The following is a 24,731-nucleotide window of genomic DNA, read 5'->3' as shown; positions in this document are numbered from 1 at the left end:
GAATGTCTTGTTAAGGAGTTTAGACTATTATCCTCTAGTCACTAAGAAGCATGCAGTAGCATACTCTGGAGTAAGATAGTGACGTGATTGTGTTTTAGAAACTTACAAGAGGACTGTGAGGTTGGAGGAAGAGAAGCCACTTTGTAGGCTAGTATAACAGACAAGTGTTGATTAGAGTACTTAAGTAGAGATCCACAAGAGAGTTAATAGCAGCAGTCCCCAACCTTTTTGGCACCAGGGACCGATTTCGTGGAGGACAATTTTCCACGGACTGGGGCCTGGGGATGGTTTCGGGATGAGTCAAGTGCATGACATCTATTATTCACTTTATTTCTATTATTATTACATTGTAATATATAATGAAAGATTTATACAGCTCACCATAATATGGAATCAGTGGGAGCCCTGAGCTTGTTTTCCTGCAACTAGATGGTCCTGTCTGGGGGTGATAGAAGACAGTGACACCCAAAGTGTGTTGCTTATGTCTAGTCTACTCTCAATCTCATTTTGGTTGCCGTCACTGCAGAAAACTCTGCTTTACAAAAACAAGATGTTGGAAATGGAAGCAGGCTTTTTGGTGCTTTTGTGGCAATCTCAGGATATTCTGCCCTGGCTTTAATTCAGAATGTATAGAAATTCGAAGTTATCTCAAACATACTTTTAAGGCCACCATCATTTGCGATCTCAAGCAGTTGATCCTCTTCTAGCACGGACAAAGTCAATTCACCTGGCTTATTCACAAATGGGTCGCAGATCTATTCCTTACCAGTTCAGGGATCTTTTTTATTGGGAAGCAATTCTCAAACTCTTTTGAAAGCCTAGAAAGCCTAGATACGTGATCATGCACCAGCTGAGAGAAAGAAGGCCCTGGCTCACTCTCTTTCAAAATCTCTGCTAATGTTTGAAATATTTCAAAAATCTTAATGTTCACTTGTCACCCACATAATTCCAGTTTCGCTTTGAATGCAGCCACTTTATCTGCCGATTTGAACACAGTTGTCATTCTCCCTGAAGTGACAGATTGAGTTGGTTAAGCAGGTTGAATATGTCACACAAGTAAGCAAGTTTTGCGATCCATTCTGTGTCGCTAAAATGTGCTGCCAGTAGCGACTTTTTTTTTTTTTTAAGAAATCTTTGGAGTAGCTCTCATAATTCAAAAACTCTGCCAGTGATCCACCTTTAAAAAGCCATCTCACTTCTGTGAATAAGAGAAGACATGTGTGCTCTGCATCCATCTCCTCACAGAGCTGTGCAAACAGATGTGAGTTAATGAGGGCATGTACTTTAACGTGGTTGATAATTTTAATCACATCCTATAAAACATTATTAAATTCAGGTGACATTTTTAGGCTAGCCAGAATTTCTCTATGGATGACACAGTGTATAGACTCACATTCAGAAGTGACCTCTTTGACTCGAGGAGTGAAACCAGAAAGCCATCCAGTCACGGCAGCCGCTCCCGGTGCATATACTGACACAAAATGACCAATTCAGTTTTCTTGATATGTAATCATTCAAACACTTGAATAGTTCTGCAGCTGTTGTGTTGGTTGGCAACAAAAATGCATATAATGTAGCCTCATGCACATCCTCCTGGAAAATATATGCAAAAAACAAACATTGTTGCCTTGTTGTCGACATCGGTAGTCTCGTCAGCCTGGATTGCAGACCACAGTGGCTCATTAATCCTCTCTAACAGTTGTGCCTCAGTATCCTCTGCTGTTTCATCAATTTGTCTACTTATGGTGCTAGCCAAAAGAGGAACATGTGTCACCTTTTGAATTGCAGCCTCTCCTAAAAGTTCATGACAGATGTCCTTAGCAGCAGGCAGGATCAACTCTTCACCAATAGTAAAGGGCTTTTTAGTTTTAGCAATGCAATTAGCCACTAAGAACGATGCTCTCAGTGAAGACACATTTGGTGAAGTGATAGCCTTTAATAATTGCTTCTGTTCTTCATTTCACGTTTCTTTCTTTTGAAAAACTCCAAAGGCTTGTCTTTTAATGCAGGGTACTTGATGTCCATGTGGCAAAGCAGTTTTGAAGGTTTCATGGCTTCGTTAGATAGCCGGTCACTGCATATCATACAAAGCAGGCTTGGAGAATATGAATCACCTGTTGCAATGTCGTAATCTAAGTAGGACCCTTGGTATTTTCTTTTAAATACAACTTCTTTTTGTTGACAGTCTTAGAGTCTTCTGCTCTCTCATCATTGGGTCTTTCCCCCTTTTCAAAGAAGCTCTCCAGTGATGTTTGTTTTTATTCTCATTTTGGCTAGGGTTAGCTTCTGGGCTGACCTAAACTGTGACAGACCAGTGTGCAGTGCGGCAAAGGGGCGCAGACAGAAGTAGTAAATAAAATAATAGGTGGGCCACACGGAGACTGAAATGAGTGTTAGATTCTGACTCAGTGCCTGACACCAGATGCAGCTGTACAATTGAAGTACATCAACTCACTTGCCACTATAAAGCCTGCCACCAGATGCAGCATAATTGTCACTTGCCACTCACTGATAGAGTTTTGTTATGAGTCTGCAAGCAATTGATTTATGGTCTCTTTGCAGTCAAACCTCTCTGCTAATGTTAATCTGTATTTGCAGCCATTCCCCAGTGCTATCATCACCGCCTCAGCTCCACCACAGTTCATCAGGCATGAGATTCTCATAAGGAGCGCTCAGCCTAGATCCATCGTATGCACAGTTCACAGTAGGATTTGTGCTTCTATGAGAATCTAATGCCTGATGATCTGAGGTGGATCTGAGGAGGTGATGCTAGCGCTGAGGAGCAGCTGAAAACACAGATGAAGAAGCTTGGCTAGCCCACCTTACCCTCTGCTCACCTCTTGCTATGAGGCCTCGTTACTAACAGACCACAGACCACTACTGGTTCATGGTCTAGGGGTTGGGGACCCCTGATCTATAATATGGTTTGCTTTTAGCCTACGGAGGTTGGGGACCCCTGATCTATAATATGGTTTGCTTTTAGCCTACCATTTTTGCCTACAGAGGCCAAACAAATAATGTAAATGAGTTAAACAGACCAAAGGAAGAACATGGCAATTAGGGAAGCCACTGTTGACCTCCAACAGTTGTCACTATGCAAGAGTGCAGGAACACTGTTATCATGTCTTCCAGTTTTTCAAGAGAAGCTGGAAATTTAGTTTTTATGTAGAATCTCTTCATTTTTAAATGTTGCCTTAATTTTTTTCAAAATTCTGTAAGGCAAAACAAAACACATCTGCAGCCAGATGGAACTAATATGGTGCCAGCTCTACAACCTGTAGCTTTTAGCTTCTTCCGGTTGTGAATTTTTGTTGCGTGATATAGTAGGGAAAAGGCTTAAGGATAGGAGTTAGAAAACCTTTGATAAGGTACACCTTGATAACATAATTGAGAAAAGAATGGAAAATGGAAAACTCATGACTCTCTTTGTGGGTAGTAGCAAAAGCAAAGATTTTATTAACAACTTGTCCCTAAAGAGCACTTTATAAATAGATTGCTCTTCTAGTTTAATTTTGCTTATGTAGCAATGTTTCCTTCTTATTAGTCAGCATTGTTAGCATTTTTGAGAAATCATAGTTGTGATGAAGACTTGTGGAGGAGGTGCTGAATTACAGAAGAAGTTATTATAGCAGAAAATAAATTATGTTGTGCTATAAATACTTGACTCAGTGACTCAGCAAATTCCTTTTATGTCTAGAGGGAAACATTTTGTACCTAACTACTAAGGTCTGTTTTTAATTTCTGCAACTTTGCAGTTGTCCCTGTTTGGCACTGATAGATTTTTACATGATGTGAGAGACATAAAGATAAAGAGAAATCGCTTTCTGAGGGAGACTTAAGTATTAGGGAAATAAAAGCAGGGGGAACCCTCAGTCATTGGAGTGCTTCAGTATTGATGGCAGGGGATTACCAGAAGAAGTCAGAGAGAACCATCTAGAATGACTATGAGAAATTAGATCATTTTATTTTACTCTTGGGTGGGTGACATTTTCAGCTAATAAAGTTAGAATAAAAATGGTAATGTTAGAAGCAAATCTTTGGAAAATATGTAATTAACCTTTTTAGAATTCAATAAGCATTCTGTGTGTCTCCATTACTCATATTTAAGATACTTTAACCAAGCATTTGAGTTGATGCCAAAATGTGCCATAGATGCCCTCTGCCCTCAAAGGCTATTAGGAGAGAGATTATATGTACACAAAAATTTTAAATTATTTGTTTAATTAATAGTTTAATGCTTAGTTTTTAAAACCTAATAATTGTTTTTCTCAATAAATATTTGTTATCTCAATGAACATGCAAAAATAGGAAGAATATAGGGACTGATTTCATATAATACATTGTCTTATAAAACAGTACAGTATTACTTATTTTAGAAACTCTCTATACCTTATTCATTTTTGTTGTAATACAAATACTGATACTTTTATTGCTATTTTATTTTACCACAGGCAACTAAAATCTATCAAAAGCTGTTCTATCTTATATAATTCTGAGAGAGGTTCTAACATGTCATTTCATCACAATCTTAAGTAAAAATAATCCTAAATTTAAAAGCAGATGAAACAATTGTTAGAGAAGTATAAACAAAGTTCTATATAATATCTTAGTCTGCTAGGGCTGCCATTAGAAAATACCATAGACTGGCCGGCTTCAACAACAGACATTTATTTTCTCATGGTTCCAGAAGCTAAAAGTCCAAGGTCAAAGCTCCAGCCAGTTCAGTTTCTGGTTTAGGACTCTCCTTCTGGTATGCAACCCCCTTCTTGCTATGTCCTCACATGGCCTGCCTTTCCTCCGTGCATATATCTACTGGGCGAGGAAAAGAGGGTGAGAGAGCACAACATCTGGTATCTCTTCTTATAAGGACACTAATCCTATCAGATCAGGGCCCCACCCTTATGTCCTCATTTAACCTTAATTACTTCCTTCAAATATAACCACATTTGGGGGTAGGGTTTCAACATATGAATTTTAGGGAACACAGTCAGATCATAACAGATAGAAAATAGGGAACAACTAGGGAAGGCATTTTGAAAGAGGTAACATTTGAATAGGCCCTTGAAGAGTGGGTAGGATTTTAACCATTAGAGATTGGAAGGAGAGTTTCCAAGTGGAAGAAATAGCTTAGCCACTGTCATGGCAATGAGAAAACAAAGAGGATGTCCAGCACACAGAATATTCAGCTCTTTCCCCTGCAGTGTGGCATGTACACAAGTAATTAGCACTCAGGAAGTCGAGAAAGAGAGGGTGTGGCCAAATTATTTAGTACTTTATAAAACATCCTTTTCTGGTTTCAGTACTGCTCTAAATAGTTGTGACCTTGGTTATATCCTTTACTTCTATGTGTCTTAGCATCCCCATGCATCAGTAAAAAAAAATTAAACTATCTCTGAGGTTTCTTCTAACTTGATGAGTCTAGTCTTCAAACAAGTAATTTAAGTTTAAAGAGTGATGTGTGTGTTTGTGTATGTGCGCGCACGTGCGTGTATATGTGCACACCCATATACTTTCACATTTGTGCTTTTACACCAGGAGGTGTGCACACTTTTGCAAGTGTTTGATGATAGACAGGAAAATCTACTGCCCTTTATGTACTTTGAATTTGAACTCCTCTCACCTCTTCATGAATTGGGAACCTTTTTCTTCATATTCCTGGACCTCCCAGGGAGAGCTGACCAGGCAAATTGGGGAAATGGTTTCCCCAGCCTTGTTCCATTCCCTTTTCCAACTTCATTGGCCCTCTTTTTTTTTTTTCCTGCTTCAGACTTTCAGTTCTTTCATGACTACATTTTCTACCCTTTTAAGGAAACTATCTCATAGCCTTCTTTCATATTCAATTGTGAGCAGCTGGGTAAAGGTATCCCCAAACCTGCAGAGGCATTTTCTTTTTAGTAGGAACTGGGCCTTAAACTATAAGAATGAAATATGAATAGTAAAATTCTATACATTAATAAATGGACCTAGAAGCTGGAGTTTGGGGCTGGTGAGGTGGATTTTGTGGTGTTCCTAAAAAACTTAAAAGTGGGAAATGATCCCCTGGAGCTTCAGCAATCTCCAGTCCCAGAACAGTTTAATATAGCTTTATAGCTACTTATTCTTAGTCCTGGACCTGTCTCCGTTAACTTTAGCCAGATAATTACTGCTATTTACTTATTACTAGACTTCTAGGTATAGTTTGCATGGGCTTATCCATGCAAACACTTGGATAACTTTGACCCAGTCTATATGATTCAATAGATAATTCTTCCTGGGAAATGGCAACGAGGTCAACCGCTTGTTCCTTATCCTAGAGTCTCAGTTTTAATGAATCTTTCCAAAAAAAATTGGAAGCAGTAGAACTAAAGTTGAAGAAAACCTGTTTTCCTCAAAAGCAGAGGCATGGTTCTTTTTAAGAAATAAATTTTCTTTCCCCACTATATATAGTCAGCTTATAATACGAAGTTTTTCTTTTCAAAAATAGTTTGGTCTACCTCTGTCTGATACACATTCAAGTCAAGAAGGTGTTGTCTTTATAATGAACTTAAGCTACGAGCTTAGGTGACTCATCTAAGAATATTCTATCAGTCAGAAACTTTTCAAGGTCTAACCCCAATATTTACTGCTCTGTGGCCTCCACTTTGCGTTGGCACCACCTTAGTGAATCATATTGGCTGTTCATCACTCCTTCTCTGAAGACCACAGTTTCAAAATAAAAACCTTAGAAAATGTAGGCACCGAAGTAACAACTGCAGTCACTTCACCCACAGTTGACTGTACCATGGATGCAACCTACAATTTGAGTCTTTATTTGGTCATTGACAAGAGTCTTAAGTTTTTGAGTCAAAACTTCAGTGAAATTCAGAAATTTAAGTCCCAAAATGTTGATTTTGTTGTTTATAGGAAATGCTTTCAGGATTTATTTTGCTTTTCATAATTCTAACAAAATAATTTAAAATTTTCTTGTCTATGGAAAAGTTGAGTAGATGGAAACTAGGGAAGGAAAAGATGTGCTACACATTGCAATTTGGTAGTACTGTGGTTTCTGCTTTCATCTCGTAAGAAGAAAATAGTATAAAGAAAAAGTTCATTTTTCTTAGATTATTTACTTGGTAATAAAATTCACATTAATATCACTTAAAATCAGAGCTTGCTAATTATGTTTTTCCTCTAGCTTCTCTTTATCATTAGAGCAGTCCCTAAGCTAGTGATAACGTTATCCAAGTCAGAGTATTTAAACATTAAAATTTAATCATACAGGAAAAGAAATGCACTCTTCCAGAGCATACACCTTTGTCTTTTTATCCTAATATTGTATTGGCCTATTACGTGCAGGACAATTAAAGCTGGATGGCCGTATACAACTTTTAGGTGCTTAGCCTGCCTCACTGCTTCTGCAGACCCTAAAACTGCTTACTGTTCCTCTACCCAGGCAGGTGCTTATAGTTTTCAGAGATATCCATGACTTCCCACATGGGCTTTGGACTATTGTACTATGACCTTGTACAACTATGCCACTGTCCCCACTATCTCCTTTAGCCCCTGTTTTGCTAAATACATATTAAGTGCCAGTGAGGTTTATATCTTTCAAAGAATTTGTCCATTTCATCTAAGAATTATGTCCATTGACATAAAGTTGTTCATAATGTTCCTTTGTGATCCTCTTTTAATATCTGTAGACTCTTTAGTAATATTCCTGATATTGGTAATTTTGTCTTTTTCTTTTTAATCAGTCTGCTAGAGATTTATCAACTTTATCAATCTTCTCAAAGAACTGGCTTTTGGTTTTATTGAATTTCTTTTTGTTTATTTATTTTCTATTTTATTAATGACTGCTTTAATCTTTATTAATTCTCTTCATGTGCTCTCTTTCACTTTTAATTTGCTTTTCTTTTTCTTAATTTCTGTAAGCGTAAGGCAAGGCCATTGACTTAAGACCATCCTTCTTTTCTAATACGGGCATTAAATGCTATATAAATCTCCCCCAAAGTATTGCTTTAGTGGCATCCCACAAGTTCTGATGTGTCGTGTTATCATTTTCATTTAGTACAAAGTACTTTCTAATTTCCTCTTTTATTTCTTCTTTGATCCATGAATTATTTAGTTTCCAAATATTTGGAGATTTTCCAGATGCTTTTCTATTACCGATATATAATTTAAGTCCATTTCCTTCAGAGGATATACTTTGTGTGATTTGAATTCCTTTAAATATATTAAGACTTATTTTATCACCCAGAATGCATGTTATCTTGTTAAATGTTTTATATTAATGTGAAAAGCATGGGTATTTTGCTGTTGCGTTATCAATGCCAATCAGGTTCAGTTAGTTGATAGTGTTTTTCAAGTCTACTATATCCTTGCTAATTTTGTGCTTACATTTGTATTAATTATGTAGAGAGAGATATTGAACTCTCCTACTGTAGTTGTATATTTATTTCTCTTTGCATTTCTTTCAGATTCCATTCATGAATTTTGAAGCTCTTTTATTTGGTACATGAACACTTTAAGTTTTTGTCTTCTTGATTAATTGACCCTTTACCATTGTGAAGTAACCTTCTTTATCTGTGGTAACATTCTTTGCTTTGAAATCTAAATCATCTTCTGTTAACATAGCCATACCAGCTTTCTATCCTTCTTTTTTTTTTTTAGTAAACTTTATTTTAGAGTATTTCGACGTTTACCAAAAGTTTCAAAGAAAATACAGATAGTTTCCACATGTCCTCACCCAGTTTCTCCTGTCAGCAACCTTTTTTTAATGTTTTCTTAAGATATAATTCACATACCATATAATTCAGCCATTTAAAGTATACAATTCAAAGCTTTTTAGTATACTCCCTTCTACCACAATCAATTTTAAGACATTTTCATTACCACAAAATGAAACAGTATACTCATTAGCTGCCGCTACTCGTTTCCTCTATCCCCCAGAGTCCTAGGCCACCACTAATCTACTTTCTGACTCTATGAATTTACCTGTTCTAGACATTTTATGTAAATGAAATCATACAATATATGCTCTTTTATGACTGGCTTCTTTAACTTTACATAATGTTTTCAAGGTTTATGCATTATGTAGCATGTATCAGTCAGTACCTCATATCTTTTCATTGCCACATCATATTACACTGTACATATATATCACATCATATTCACCAGTTGATGAATTAGGTCGTTTTCATTATTTTTATTGAGATATAATTTTTATACCATAAAATTTACACTTTTAAAGTGTGAAAAGGGCTTTTCCTTCTCTAAGATAGTATATAGTATAGGACATGAGCTTTATCTGACCTTCAAATTTTGTTTTTGCTTATAAATCCATTTTATGACTTGTAAAATTTTATTATTAACATTGCTGATCTGATATTCGCTCTTTTCTCATTCTCTTTATTCTTACATGGTTTTGCCTTTTTTTTTTTTCCTACTACTTATAGTGGGGTTTGGAGACCAAAGAATATTGAATTGCCACATTTAATAAAAAGATCTCTTTAAATTATTTTTGAAGAAGGAAAATAAATTATTCAAAATTTCATTACCTTTGTGTACTTGCAGATATAATCATAGCATATTTGACTTGTTCTCTGGAATGTAGTATAAGGACTTCATTCATATGCACATCATCATATTAACCACTATTAATGGCAGCATAATATTCTTTTGTGTTAACAATGTACCTAACCTTTCCTCTCTATAGTTAGACATTAAAATTGCCAACTTTGGAGAGAGGTATAGCTATTAAAGATAATGTTATAATAAACATTTTTGTTGAGCTTTGGGGCCATTTGCAAGTACACATAGTGAGAACTACGACTCACCAAATTCTTCCACTTCCTGTGCCAGAACCCACTGATGACTTTCTTCCATTGCTCCTTTTGTTCTTACATCTCGGAGGAAACACCTTATTATATATCCATGAGTCTTGTTGATGATTATGTTCTTCTAGCTTACAGTGCTGTTATAGACAATGTCATTAGGTTCATTGGCCATCACATGAGGAGCTCCTCCCCCTTCATAGAGACCTCGTAGACAGGGATCCCATAGTGCTTGGTATTGACTTAATGAAAAACACAAGTTTCCAGTAAACATTTATGGATAGTTTTTTTTTTCCCTTTGGTTTGTTTCTAAACATTTAAGAATAGTTAAATATGTTTAAATATCCATGAGTTCGCAAAAATATGAATAAAAGAACTATTTGGTTATCTATGATGGATGCTCAAAAAATAACTTTTTTAAAAAAACTTGATAAACGAAGGGATGAAATTATGTATTTATCCTGCTTCCTAATACAGACTGTATGTTTGGGTCACCAAACAGCTGATGAGGGAAAGTTTCTCTTTTTAGAAATATTCCATCTAATAAGTGAGGAAGTAATGCTAGAATGAGAATATCACTATTTTATTACTCTTAATGATTAATGAATCTAGATATTGACCATCAACAGCCTTTAATATCACAAAAGGAGAGACAATCAGATGTGTCTCTTATGGTAGTACCATTTATGAAGTATTCTTGCCAATCAAACTGGAATCTGATTAAGCATCTAGATCCAACTACCTATTTGGAAATAAAGAAGATAAAAAAAATGTCACATTACACCACAGAGATGCAGTCAGCAACCACCAGACTGATGGAAACTATTGGACAAATGATCTAGTTTCTTCAACAAATAGATTGCAAGTTGGGGTGGGGAGAAGAAGACAGACAGATTATAGAGCAACCTATAGATTAAAACTTACCTCAGAAATATATAAACTAATGGTAATATATGGGCCTTATTTAGGTCCTTCCTGAGTCAAACAAACTGGTTATTCAAAAAAAAAGCAAGGAAAAAAAAACTTTTTTGATATAAGATAATTAAAAATTTAAACACTGACTAGATATTTTATATTAAAGAATTATTGTTAATTTTTTAAATAGTAGATTTACAAAAAAAATCTGTGTTAAATAATTTCTCATTGGAAAAATAACCAATGTACAATAACCCAAAAAAGTTTATTCGTACAGATATCAATAAGAACTTTCCTATTTCTTAGGCTCCTCTCAAGTACTACCAGTCACTATTAAATGGTACTAAAACCAATAATCACAGTAGACAGTTGACATTTGTGATAATGTTCACACACCATTGTTTACAATAGCAAAAAACTGAAAACAATACAAATGTCCATTAACAGGACTAAGGAAATTTAACAGTAGTTAAATTGTACAGTGATTAAGAAGCTCCATCCTGTAGCTAAACCCCATGGATTCAAATTCCAGCTCCGGTTCCATCACTTCCTGGCACTATTTTCTTGGACACGTTGCTTAAAACTTCTCTGTGCTTCAGTTTCTTCACCTCTAAAATAGGGGTAATATTAGTACTTATCTCAATAGATCATAAGATTGATGTAAGTAACTAAGTAACTTGATAAATGTACATATTGAGAGCTCAATACAAGTTACCTGAATAAGTCCAGCAACATGTATGAAAAACCAAGTTGCAGATTAAAACACAGTGTGGTATCATTTATATAAAATTTTAAAACCGGCAAAAAAGGACAGGGAGCAATTTGGATCCTCTCTTGTATTTTTAAGAATACCAAACCCAGGCAAAGGACTTGACAACAAGCTTGTATTTCATTTCTACTAATTTCTGGACCACAAAGGAAATATATTGATTTGTCCTCTGATCTCTCAGTATTTACTAAGCAGCTTAATACAGAGGGCCATTAGCAAAATAAGTGGTTAAAGACTTCAACCCTGTCATTCCAACTACTGACATTAGCACATCAAATGAATTCTGGCTAATGCTGGTGAATGAATATACTTCTTGTGCAGAAATTGTGTGCCTGGGTCTTCTAAGCAATGTAGGAGAGGGTTAGACGATTCTAAATGTGAGGTTACTTGCACTATTTAAAGTATAAGGTAGTAGAACAGGAAAAGTTATAGTAGCTTGTTACAGTCACCTCCCTTTAACTAATTGGATTACTCACCATTCTTTAAATCCTACTGACTAGTGAATACAGTATCCTTAATACTCACTGCTTATAGCCCACTCTCTTCTGCCCCTTCTGGGTTATATGTTTACAAAGAGCCATTTGTGTTTTGTCTCAATTACATAGTTTAGTTCAATATTACATAACTCAATGAAATATAAGTTGTGTACTTTGAAAAACATCAATAAGGGTTAAAACAAAACCCTACAGTATCATCTTGTATATTCTTTAAGGACATATGCAGGTATAAAACATAACTGGGAATGAAAAGTACCTAATTTAGCATCATTGTTACCCCTAGGATAGCAAGGAAATGGGATCAAGAGCGGTACACAGTGGGCTCCAACCAAATCCATAATGCTGTATGTCTTTTGTTTAAAAAAAATTTTCACAAAGCAAATATATTTAAGATTTGGTTAAGGATTAACAAACACCGGGTTTGGATACACATTTGTCCTATTCCTACTTCCTTTTGTTTGTCTCTCAAGACTAATCACTTCTCAAGGTTATCAGAAAATATTCAGAAATTAATTCTTAAAGTGACTTAATATCTATGCTTGGTCAGGCCAGTATAGAATTATAAAAGTACTGGCTGGTACCATCCCTGAACTGTACAGTGAGGTACACTGGAATTCCAGTGTCCAGACTGGATAGGTAATACCCACCAATTTAAGCAGTGAATCTTTATATTCTGCATTATCCTTTAAGACCATTACATATATATGGAATCAGCCCTGCCAGCTAGCTTTTTTCTCTGAAATCTGGTTTCCCTCTGAGCTCCCTAATTGAAGCCTTGGGCCTGGAGAGTAAACATGTCTAGCCTTAGACATGCCCCTCATACTGATATCTTAACCTTTCCCTTGACCAACTCATCTCTAAGATGATTTCTGTCCATTTATTTGGATTTGAATTTGGCCTATTGGTTGGTGAGCCCCGTGAGTTTATTCACCATATCCTGTCTCATGCTGGGTTTCCTTTGAATGCTTTGTGGAAAATGAATGCCATTGCTTAATCTAGTACCTTCAGGGCTATTTTTTCTAGATAAGGAAGGAAGTCAACACATTCTTTAAAATCTCATAAAATTGCATGGCAAAATATCACTTGTTTCTTTAGGACAGAATTATAAGAATTATTATGAAAGGTAAAGTAAATATTGTTGCCAAAATTGAAGGGAAAGAAAGAGAGATGTCATTTGACAGCAACGTTTCCTACCCTACCTCTCTCACTCTCGGCATGGATTGAGTCTCATCATCAGTCAAAATAAAAGGTCATAAAGTGGCCTATGGGATATTTTAAGAAACCATCTTGAGAAAGCTTTTCTTCAAACCAAAGAAGGGATTAGAATCAGGAGATAGTTTTATCAGCAGGTGCTTATGTTTTTGTTTACTAAAACTACTACTACTATCACAGGATATTCTGAATCTGAAACCCTAAGTAGTCTCATTGCATCTTTCTCTAGATAATTATGTTTTAGTTTTGTTTTGTAAAATATCTTAATTTTTGTATCTTACAGAAATGATGTAGAATAATGGAAAACCTTATTTCTGTTCCCCTCTCTTCTACTCATCTTGCTGTATGACCTTGAGCAAATGCATTTTCTTTTAGGGTCTCTCGAATGTACAGTGAGGACATGCACTATTCACCTTACCACCCACTTTCTAATCCAGCTAGACAGCAAAGCTCCATTTTTGTAATTTTTAACTAAAGTCCTGATGGAACCTAAGCAGAATAAGGTACTACTGCCCTCTGCTGGTCTTAAGAACACACCTGCCCATCAGTGCAGTGGCCCTGCCCATCCTAACAGCAAGGGACACAGTGCCCAGTACTTGCGGTTGAGAAGACATAGCAGGACATCACAAGAGAAGGAGGCAAATTTCATGTTTGGGAAAATAATAAGATTTGAAGTATTTGAGAATTAATTATTTTTTATGCATGTATGAGATGCTATAATCATTTGTGACTGTCTCGCCACGAAAAAGTATTTATCCTATAAATCACGTCACTCTGCTAAAATTCTCACCTAGTAAACAAGCTGTGGGTTTTGATCCTGTGAACTATTATCACTCTCTTTTAAACTATTTTTCTGCCTTGGGTTATAATACAGTTCACTTTTGTTCAAAAGATTTAGAGAAGTTTTTGCATATTCACTTTTCGTTTGTGAATAAACAGGGAAATAATAACTGATATGTGCCAAGGAAAATGAATATGCAGCATCAATAAGAAAAATGGTAAAAGAGAAAGGCAGGGCTTTTTTATGCTCTCAGATTCCTACAGAACTGTCAAGTTGTAATAAGAGATTTATAATTAATAATAACTTTTATGTGTTGATTATTCTAAAAGCACTTTATTCGAGAGACTGATAAGAAGTTGTTAAGAGCTGTTTTTTTCTGAGCTCATCTATATTAATATAATTTTAGAACTCCAAAATGGTAAGAGTTGCTATTTGTTACATTGCATTTATAAGAAATGGTGCTGCCTCTGGCTTTATTCATAGGAAGACAGTTGAGAATTATGCTTTTATCTTGTTTGAATTTCATACTTATGATACCTTGTTCAGAATAGGGCTATGCACTGCTACAAAGACATTGTTAGTTCTTAGAGTGCTTAGGGGCAAAAAAAGTGTACAACCCACATCCCAAGTATCTTCAAGCACAGCATAGAAGGAGCATGTGATTCAGTGTTTGTGGCTTCTGCTTACATACTCACAGCACCATCCACATTTTGTCCATGATTTCCCCATAGGTATAGAGTAGCTGTGTCTTAAATGAGCAGACAGCATTATGAAAACCAACAACAATCCTTGTGCAACTTTTCCTTGGGGAACTCATGACTTTTGCTTCACAGTCAACCCCAGTTTATAACCACCTAATAGACATCGCCTCAGCCACAATACATAGACCTAGCATGAAAGGGACTTCCACATGGGATGCAAAAAAGCACAGACTCTCATAGGCAAAATCACAGCCACCCCACTTCCAACTACACAGATACTACTTTTCATGGTATGCATGGTGCCTATTCCAGTTCTAGCTTTAGTCTGTCTGCTCAAGACGAAGAAGGAAATTAGCATATATTAAGCATATAATTTTTACCAGGTATCCTGTACATCTGTTATGCATCCCTAAGAAAAGAACAAACTTTTGCTACATAACTGTTTTGTATATAACCTTAATGGTAATCTTCAATGTCCACCATTTCAGGGGAAGATAATTTAGCCTAATTAATCGCTTCAAAAGAAAACTTGTATTATCAGAAACTTTAGTTTTATTCACAGAAAACAGATGAACTCAGTTCCAAAGAATGAAATGGACAAAAATTCTCTGTCTATTGAGAATGTTGCCTGCTGTATGCTGAGAAATGATGGATTAAAATTTTTTTGAAACATCTTTAACTTTTAGAGGTAAAGGTAACAGCTGTGGAAGGATGACTCAAATCGTTAACTAGAATTTGGCAATGTAAATTATCTGTAAAATTTAAAATGCAGGGAGCATTTGAGTTCTTGCTCCCTAGCATATGTCATCAGTTTGGTTCAAATAAACTCTTATAAAAATTCGAAAACTAAAATGAAATGCATCATTAATTGAAATCATATCTGAGGCTTCAAGGCAGAATATTACTTTGAGAAACAAAATCCCAAAGTGCAGTTAAAAACAGACAACAGTAATAATCGGTATTTATTTTATGATTTGCTTTCAATTCTTTTGCAAGACAATTTGGTGTAGTAAAAGCAGGGACTTTGGAACCAAACTTTGGGCTTAAAACCTAGTTCTGCCACCTATGTAATTGTTATATGGCCTTGGATGATCCCCTAACCTCCCATAACTTCTATTTTCTCTTCCTTAAATTAGCAATAATAATTAATGTGCACCTTACAGGATTTTTAGTATTAAGTGAGATACATAAGTACATATGAAGTGCCTCAAATGGCAGCACAGGGAGTTTTCCTTCCCTTTCTTGTTAATCACAGAGTGAAGTTTACTCTTATTCCAAAGCCCAGCAGGACGTCCTGGAAAGGAAGGTTTGGTTTGAGATTACATTCCAGTACCCAGACGTGGTTACTAGAAAATGCTCTTGAAGCCCAGGACAGTCTGCTAGGGAGTATGTGATCCAGGCAGCAGATTTGGTGGGGAAGTGGAGAGCTAGAATGAGTAAGGAGGGTATGCTTTCTCTTCAGTCCCAAATGCATTATATGCCCTCATTTTATGCGTAAGGCCAAGCTATAGGTTCACTCACATTTCAGTTAGTGCTCTGAAATCAAGTAGAAGAAATTTTAAATTTTCTAGAGTTTTACGTTTAGGTCGTAATGGATTTTTACCAACTCTATAGTGCCTACTGTGTGCATGGCACAGTGCTAGGTACTTTTCATATATTCTGTAATTCAAAGAATAACTTTGATTTTTAACTATTACTAAAACATTTATTTTGACAAAGTGACTGAGACCCTAAAGGTTTTGATAGCAAACCCAAAGTTACCAGTTAAAGAATGAGTAAGCTGCTGTTTGCTAAGCTTATACTGCCATAATATATTATTTAGATAAATCCTTTGAGCGCATCTACGGTTAGCTGTGGCCCCTGTAACCTTTTAAACTGTCATAACTCTGCCAGCCTCCTGGTGATGTACATTGTATGTTCTTACAGAAACTGGCCCCCGGAGTCAGCCAGTTTGCTTACACCTGTGTACAGGACCACCCCATTTGGACGAATCAGCAGTTTTGGGAGACAACCTTTTACAATGCAGTGCAGGAACAAGTTCGCTCCCTGTATCTCTCAGCCAGGGAAGACAATCATGCCCCACATCTGAAGCAGAAGGTAAGATGAGAGAAGAAAGGTACATGTGTCTGTCTGGGATCCTGGCTTCAAGGAAAGCTTATTCAGATATCCCTGGGGCAAAAGGAAATCTAGTCACTTCCTACCAGTGTGTTTGGAGTTTACTTAGGGAGCTCTGTCTTGAGCATCTTTATTCTGTTGTTTCTGACATTTTTTTCCATAAAAACTTCTTAATATAGTTCTTTAGCACTGGAATTGTGTTATTATATTTTAATAAATAAGAATTCCCTGGAAACAATTCTAGAAAGTTGAACAGAAAGAACAAACCTAAAATACTTAGGCAGATGCCATTAACTTCTTGAAGAAATGTCAAATTAAAATTAATTGATGCTAAAGTAAATGTAAAATTTAGTATTTCTGCTCAAAAGTGTGCCAAGAATAAATCTAGGTCTTCCTTTAGGAATATTCTGTATATATTCTATCAGCATAAAATATTTTTAAGAAAAATATCAAGAAAATATTTTTTTTAATTTGTTAATTTTTTTTAAACACCTACAACACCTGGTCTTCCTAGGTGGTCTCCCATCGAAGTATTAACCAGTCCTGACCCTGTTTAGCTTCCGAGATCAGACAGGATCAGGCGTGTTTAGGGTGGCATGGCCGTAGACTTCAAGAAAATATTTTAAAACAAAAATTTATTTTTAATTTGAAAAAAGAGTTTAAAATTTTCTGAAATTTTAAAATGTTCACTAGCTGTCTGGTTTTGGACAATTCACGTTACCCTCTAGGCCTTATTTCCTCATTGGTAAAATGAATGAATATGATTATTGTAAGATTTTAATATCTAAGTCAAGTAAAATGCATTGAAAAGTGCCTGGCCATTTATTACTTACTATATAATAAATGTAAGTAATATGTAATTACATAGTAAGTAATAAATGTTAGAAATTATCATCCTCATTAATTGAACATAAAGCAACATTAAAAGCTGATTGTCAGTGTAGATTCACTTTAAGAGTAATTTTTAATTCTATGTGCTGAGTTAATACATTGATGCTGGTCCTTTCTATCCTCCATTTTAAGTTGGCCTTATATTATGTGAGATAAATGAACCTAAATATCTAACAGAAACTACACAGTACTATTCATTATTTCCATACCTTGTGTAATTTTAAACATATTATTGTTTAAATAATAATATGTTTAAATAATATGTCCGCTGTTGAATAAGAATAGAAACTTTAATAACATGGTACTATCATCTGACATCTATCTGATATTCCAAATTAATATTATATACTGTTAGCGTGAATTGTTAGCTTAATTTAATTTAAAATTCAGACTTTTTTTTTTCAAAACATCAAATGTACTTGGGTAAGGGGTAACTTGTAGCAAATGCAAACACTATTAGTTTGAGGTCATGTTCCAGAAATAATTGGGCCGGTGGGTGCTTCTGATAGTATTTAAGCAGCTGTAATGATAACACTGGTATATCTCAAAAGCATTTGTAAACACATGTCACTGCTTCTGTGTCCTGCATTCTAAAGATATCTGTCTCCAAGCCCCAGGTTAGCTACAACTGAGACTATAGCTGTACCACCTCTTCACAAGCTGTAAAGCACTATGCATATGGAGGTTACTCTTATTATTTAACTCTTCGCCCTACTAGAAAACTGCTCTTAAAAATCCCATGGTCACCTATGTAGGTGAAAATGTTTGACTTCCACATTTAGAAGGATATCTAGCTCTATATTTTGTGACTTTGGTCATTCCATCTCCTTCTCCCAAAGAGCAGAAGAAAAGAAATGTATCAGTGTATTAGTAAATGCTACTGCAACATTCATACCTGAACATTTATAGGTACTCAGGTCAATAATTTGTTATAACCAGTGACCAAAAAAGGATGGAACCATAGAGGTAAATTAATGTAGTGAAATGTCAGCAGTGAGAAGTACCCATCTGTGCTTTACTACTTTTCTTCCTTGGTTTTATCATGTGGTTTCACTCAAAGCCTGTTGGATCTGGGTCAGAAAGACTAGATTTTTTTGTTGTGGTGGTTGTTATGTTTTTGTATATATGCTTTCATTTTTCCTGATATAGTTATTTAATAGATGAATTATTAAAACATCTTCCATGTTTTTTGAAGCTCTCGTGAAGTGGCGGATTTGGATTGTATTGCTTTGTTTTTTAGGATAAGCTTCCTGATGACCAATATCAGGAGAAGACAGCCATGGACCTGGCAGCTGAGCAGCTCCGCCTTTGGCCTACTCTGAGCAAATCAACTCAGCAGGAGCTGGTGCAACGTGAGGAAAGCACTGTCTTCAGTCAAGCCATTCACTTTGCAAACCTCATGGTCAACCTGCTAGTTCCTCTAGATACAAGTAAAAACAAGCTGCTAAGAACATCGGCACCAGGCGATTGGGAGAGTGGGAGCAATAGCTTTGTCACAAACAGGTACCTAAATGTGGACACAGAGAGATGCTCCTATTCTTCTTGGCACATATTACTGTACATATTTCAAAAGTTAACCATTTTCCCCAACTTCAGACTTACTCAGCTCTTCTCTATTAAAAGACCTTCCTCCAACTATTCTTAACCACCTCCTATCCTCTCTTCTCTTTTGTGATCTGAATTTTCAGATGTCTCACCCACTACTGATCCGGCCCTTGAGTTACTTTCTGCCATAGCAATTTGCAGAATGTGCCTTGGAAAATTATGAATGAACTCCTTCTCACCAAAGTGATTGTTTCTTGTTCCTCCTTTTCCTCAATTTATGTATGGCATTTGCCTGAATCGTGTCCTCAACCATGCCTTGCTCTCAGCCCTATAACAACTTCCCATACCACTGAGAATAAAACCAGTGAGTTACGAGGCCTAACAGGAGCTGGCCCCTGGCTACTGCTCTGACCTTATTCATTATCACTTTTCTGTCAGCCAGCCTGGTCTCCCCGCTAAAGATAATCCTCAAACACCCTAAGCATAATACTGCCTCAGGGCCTTCGTACTTGTTCCTGCAATGTGAAGTACTTTTTGCTGAAATAGTCATAAGAATCTCTCCCTCACTACATTTAGTTCTCCTCTCAAATGTCACCTACCCATAGGCCTTCCTGACTTCCCTATCTTAAGTAGCAAATCCATCACTCTTTCTCCTACCTTGCTTTTTTTTTAATTCATGACATTTTCTACAACCTGATTTACAGTTTGAGTGGCTAAGGCATCTGAGTTCTTTAATGCTTTAGAATGATGTGATGGCCACAGTTGCTGCATAGCTTTACTTTAACACTGATTCAGCTAACATGGCTGGATTTAGAGGAAAGAGAACTGAGTAGGTTAAAACATACAAATGAGTCTTTTCCATGGTTCGCAGTCTGAAAGAAGGCATAGGTGGCAGGAGTATTCAAACAGTGGGAACCAAATAAGAAGCAAGGACAGTTTTCACATCCACTCCATTTCAATTATCTCCCTTCTCTTGTATGATTTTATCACCTACAGAGGAGTGATGGTTTTAAAGTGACCAAAAGGGTTGTGATTCGCTCAGAGAGAGATAAATATTGACAAGAGAAAGGTTCATAGGACAATTTGGTTCTTCCATTTGGAAGAATGTGCTATTTGCTGAAAAAAGTTTTTACTTTGCCTACCAGGGAACATGTCCCTCAGTTGCGAAGGCCAGACATGGCCATCTTACTTTGTCCGGCTCTATGTGGTAGTTAACTTGGGAGGACGAGTTTTTTCTAAAGGTTCAAGTATCAGATAATAAATGAAAGCATCCGTTTTGCTTTATTTTCTATGGTTTCTGGGTTCCTTTTAGGAGAATGACAAGAAGGTATTCCTTCCAAAACCAAATCTGGGTCCAAAAGACAATGTTTGACAGTAGCTTCCAAATGTAAACAAGTAGAATACCATGTTTCACCACTATCACTGAGAAAGGAGCCATGGAGTTAAATGAGCCTTCTACTTGATTATACCTCTCTTTGAGCAAGTTTAAGTTGCTATGGAAATTGACTGTGATACAGCAGCAATTTGTCATATTTTGAGTACTGACCACGATTTCTTTCCTTGACTTTCTTAGTATTGCGGGAAGTGTAGCTGAGAGCTATGATACAGAAAGTGGGTTTGAAGATTCAGAGAATAATGACATTGCCAATTCTGTTGTGCGTTTCATTACCCGATTTATTGACAAGGTTTGTACAGAGAGTGGAGTTACTCAGGACCACATCAAGAGCCTTCATTGCATGATACCAGGTAATCACTTTGCAGATATTAGAGAACCAAAATATTGAAGATAACTGAGTAAGAATTGTTCTTATGGGTCTACTTTTTTCAGTATAATACCTGTAATACTTATCTTCCATGTAGTTTAGCTATGCTATTTATAGTCCTCACTCGGTGCTGCAGACAAATTGGTTCTAAGACTCTCCCTGCCCACAGATACCAAAATCTGTGAATGCCTAAGTCTCTTATATAAAATGGCATAATATTTGCATATAACCTACACACGGCTTCCTGTATACTTTAAATCATCTCTAAATTACTTATAATACCTAATGCAATATAAGTGCTATGTAAATAGTTGTTGTACTATATTGTTTAGGGAATAATGAGAAGAAAGAAAGTCTATACATATTCAGTACAGACAAAACCATCATGGGCCTAACTACACAGTGCACATCAGCAACAATGCAACTTTTTTTCGAATATTTTTGATCCGCAGTTAGATGAATCTGTGGATGCAGAGCCCACAGATGTGGGGGGCCAACTACATTGATGTTCTGATTCTTTTTTTCAAATATTTTTAAATTATGGTAAAATACACCTAACATAAAATTTGCCATCTTAAACCATTTTTATGTTTAAAATTCAGTGTTATTAATTACAGTCACAATGTTGTACAACCATCACCACTTATTACCAAAACTTTTTTACCGCTCCAGACACTCTGTACCCATTGAACAATACTCGCCATTCTCTACTCCCTAGCCCCTGGTAACCTCTAGTCTGCTTTCTATCTTGATGAATTTGCCTCTTCTAGATATTGCATATAAATGAAATCATATAGTTGTCCTTTTGTGTCTGGCTTATATTACTTGACAAAATTTTAGGGTTCATTCCTGTTGTCGCAGGTATCAGAACTTCATTCCTTTTTATGTCTGAATAATATCCAATTGTATGGATATACCACAATTTGTTTATCTATTCATCTATTGATGGACTCTTAGATTGTTTTCACCTTCTGGCTCTTGGGAATAGTGCTACTATGAATATTTACATACAAATATCTGTGTGAATCCTAATTTTCAGCTCTTTTGGGTATATACCTGTGTCGTATATTACTTCTATGTTTAACTCTTTTAACGAACCACTAAAATACAATTTGTTTTTATTTCTAAAATATCCAGAATTTTTCTAATTCTACTTGTTTTGTGTTCTTTCATTCTCAATGCTCTGACTGATCCCAGGAATTGTAGCCATGCACATCGAGACCCTAGAAGCAGTGCATCGAGAGAGTAGAAGACTTCCACCTATACAAAAGGTAATTATTTCAGACTACATGCTTTTGGGATATAACATCTCTTATTAAAAACAGCAACAGTAGACAGTTATGCCCCAGAAAGTTCCTTCTCTGAACCTTTTACAGAGACCAGCTCCAGTTTTAATGATACATTAAGCTTTCAGAGGAGTTTATCATGTGGATCCTCATAAAAAGGGTACTGAATAGTGGATTCAACAAAGGAGCAATAATAACCTCTTGTAGAGTCTACTTATATAAGCAGGGCATAAATTATGTACATTCTAACTTCCAAGCCAAGATTTTATGCCCTGCCTACTTCCAAAAAAAAGGGCTTAAGGCAGTTAACATAAAAACACCAAGTTCTTGAATCTGCATACATTATAAGCATAAATCACAAGTATCTGGGAAGTCATTAAAAATTGAGAGTCCTGAACCCCACCCCAGCCTCCTGAATTGGAGTACCCTGAGACTTGGCCTGGGAATATATACTTGAAAAAGCCTCCCAGATGATTATTTTGTAGCTAGTTTGGCACCAGTCTGTGGACCAGGGTTCAGGACCCTCTTACCTATACAACAGAACTATTAAAAATAAATTCAAAGGGGCAATCGGAAGCCAGATGGATAGGAAATATAATTCTATTAGAAATCTGAGACACAATGATCATTATACTCTAGCTTTACATTTATCTCTGCACATCCTAGAGCCAAAAAAAAAAAAAGAATAGTGCTGATTTATATAGTTTTTATTACTTACTAAAAAATAAACATATTAGATCTTCAAGAAAGATGAATTTTTTTTTCGGTACTGAACTCTTCAGAGAAGTGTATCATCTGGTTCCTTATTTCCCAAGATATGTAAATGTTTATTACTTGGCCATTTATTTTAATTGTCAGTAAGGGCCAAGAAAGGTCTTTAAAGATGCACCCAGTTTTTTAAGTGTGTGTATTTTCAACTTACAAAAGTAATAGTGTTCTTTGTATAAAACTGAATACATGTACAAAGTTAAAGTTCCCCATGGTCCTACCCACCCCGCATCCCACCTCTGCCCTTAATCATGATAGCATCACTCTTAACAATATGGTTCATATTCTTACAGTTTTCTTTGCTGTTTCCAAAAAGGTGCTCATAATATACGTACTGGTTTGCAACTTGTTTGGGTTTGTTTTTTTTTTAATTCACAATGTATCCTGGATAACATTCTGTGTTAACACATAGATTAGATTCATGTCTTTTTTAAATGATTGCAAAATGTTTCATTGAATAGATATTTCAAACATTTTAGTAATTTCCAATGACTTTACTTTTAATAAGCAGTGCTTCAAAGAATCTTTTCACATTTGGATGTAAATATGTCATTTCTGCCTCTTCTCAGATCTGTTTTCTCATTTTGGCTACCTAAGAAGTCTGGTTCAAGTTTCTTAGGTCTGTAACTGAAAAGATAATCTGGCCTAAATATTGGAAACCCCACAAGAGTTGTGTTTAAAATACTTTTTTCTATTGTTAGCCCAAAATTCTTAGACCTGCTCTACTACCAGGAGAAGAAATTGTTTGTGAAGGTCTTCGAGTCCTACTGGATCCTGATGGAAGAGAAGAAGCCACTGGAGGCCTTCTTGGAGGCCCTCAGCTGCTGCCAGCAGAAGGAGCCTTATTCCTCACCACATACAGAATTCTGTTCAGAGGGACTCCCCATGATCAGCTAGGTATGGTGAACATTACACCATCAGAACATGAATATCTATGTGCAACATGAGGTTTTGATTCCATCTGTATACTGTGATTTGCAGATCATTTCAGATTGAAAGTAAACCTTCTACCACACAGACATTTTAAAAAATATTTTGTCTATCACAGGTAATGATAACTTAGATCACAGATTCTTACTTAACCAATAAATTCTCTGAAATGATCATAATTTCATGAGGCAGCATATTGTGACCTAAGAATATTCACAGAATCTACCTGCTAACAATGTCTCTTGCTGATTTGCCCCACTTTTCTGAGTCCTACAGTTAACCTACGGTCTCGTAGACATACGATCCTTTTTGTGGAACCATACGCTAAGCATCGCTGGGTTGTACCAAGTGACCAGCCCTGCCTCCCTCTCATCCCATTTCCGCTAACCCCATTTCCCTCTTAGCAGACAGCGTCTATTCACTAAATTCTCTCAACTTCTATTTCTATCTTCTATTACCCTATACTATCTTCTATATTAGAAGGAATAGCATGCCCTATCAAGTCTGAATCATCTTTTGAAAGTCACTGTATTCTCTATATAAACTATTTCAGTAGATGGAGAAAGCATATAAGGTTTCATGTAAAACTATTGGACTCCAAATCAAGCTCAGATTTAGATTGCTGTGGACCAATCTTGATATCTTAAGTACCCCAACCTCTCTATGTTTCAGTTTCCCCTTGCATAAAATTAGAAAATTGAGCTTGATTGGTGATAATGCAATGGTTTTCAGCCTTGATTATGATGAATTTGAATTACCTAGAAAGC

General features: G+C 36.1%; 1 protein-coding gene and 1 pseudogene across 4 annotated transcripts in view; one reads left to right on the top strand and one right to left on the bottom strand.

The window, feature by feature from the left end:
- The window catches only part of SBF2 (SET binding factor 2), a 369,201-nt gene that overhangs the window by 284,112 nt on the left and 60,358 nt on the right, over window positions 1-24,731 (top strand). For all 4 annotated transcript variants that reach the window (XM_039863556.1, XM_039863554.1, XM_039863555.1 and 1 more), the window contains exons 18-22: window positions 16,593-16,763; window positions 18,913-19,175; window positions 20,791-20,963; window positions 22,178-22,251; window positions 23,736-23,931. In XM_039863556.1, the coding sequence (XP_039719490.1) occupies window positions 16,593-16,763; window positions 18,913-19,175; window positions 20,791-20,963; window positions 22,178-22,251; window positions 23,736-23,931 (877 nt within the window). The remainder of the gene's footprint in view (window positions 1-16,592; window positions 16,764-18,912; window positions 19,176-20,790; window positions 20,964-22,177; window positions 22,252-23,735; window positions 23,932-24,731) is intronic.
- Window positions 17,271-17,389, bottom strand: LOC120603297 (uncharacterized; annotated as a pseudogene).

Source organism: Pteropus medius, unplaced genomic scaffold (assembly GCF_902729225.1).
Source record: "Pteropus medius unplaced genomic scaffold, Ma_sr-lr_union100, whole genome shotgun sequence".
Taxonomy (NCBI): domain Eukaryota; kingdom Metazoa; phylum Chordata; class Mammalia; order Chiroptera; family Pteropodidae; genus Pteropus; species Pteropus medius.
Note: the sequence above shows the minus strand (reverse complement) of the source record. Positions and strands in the feature narration are given on the sequence as shown.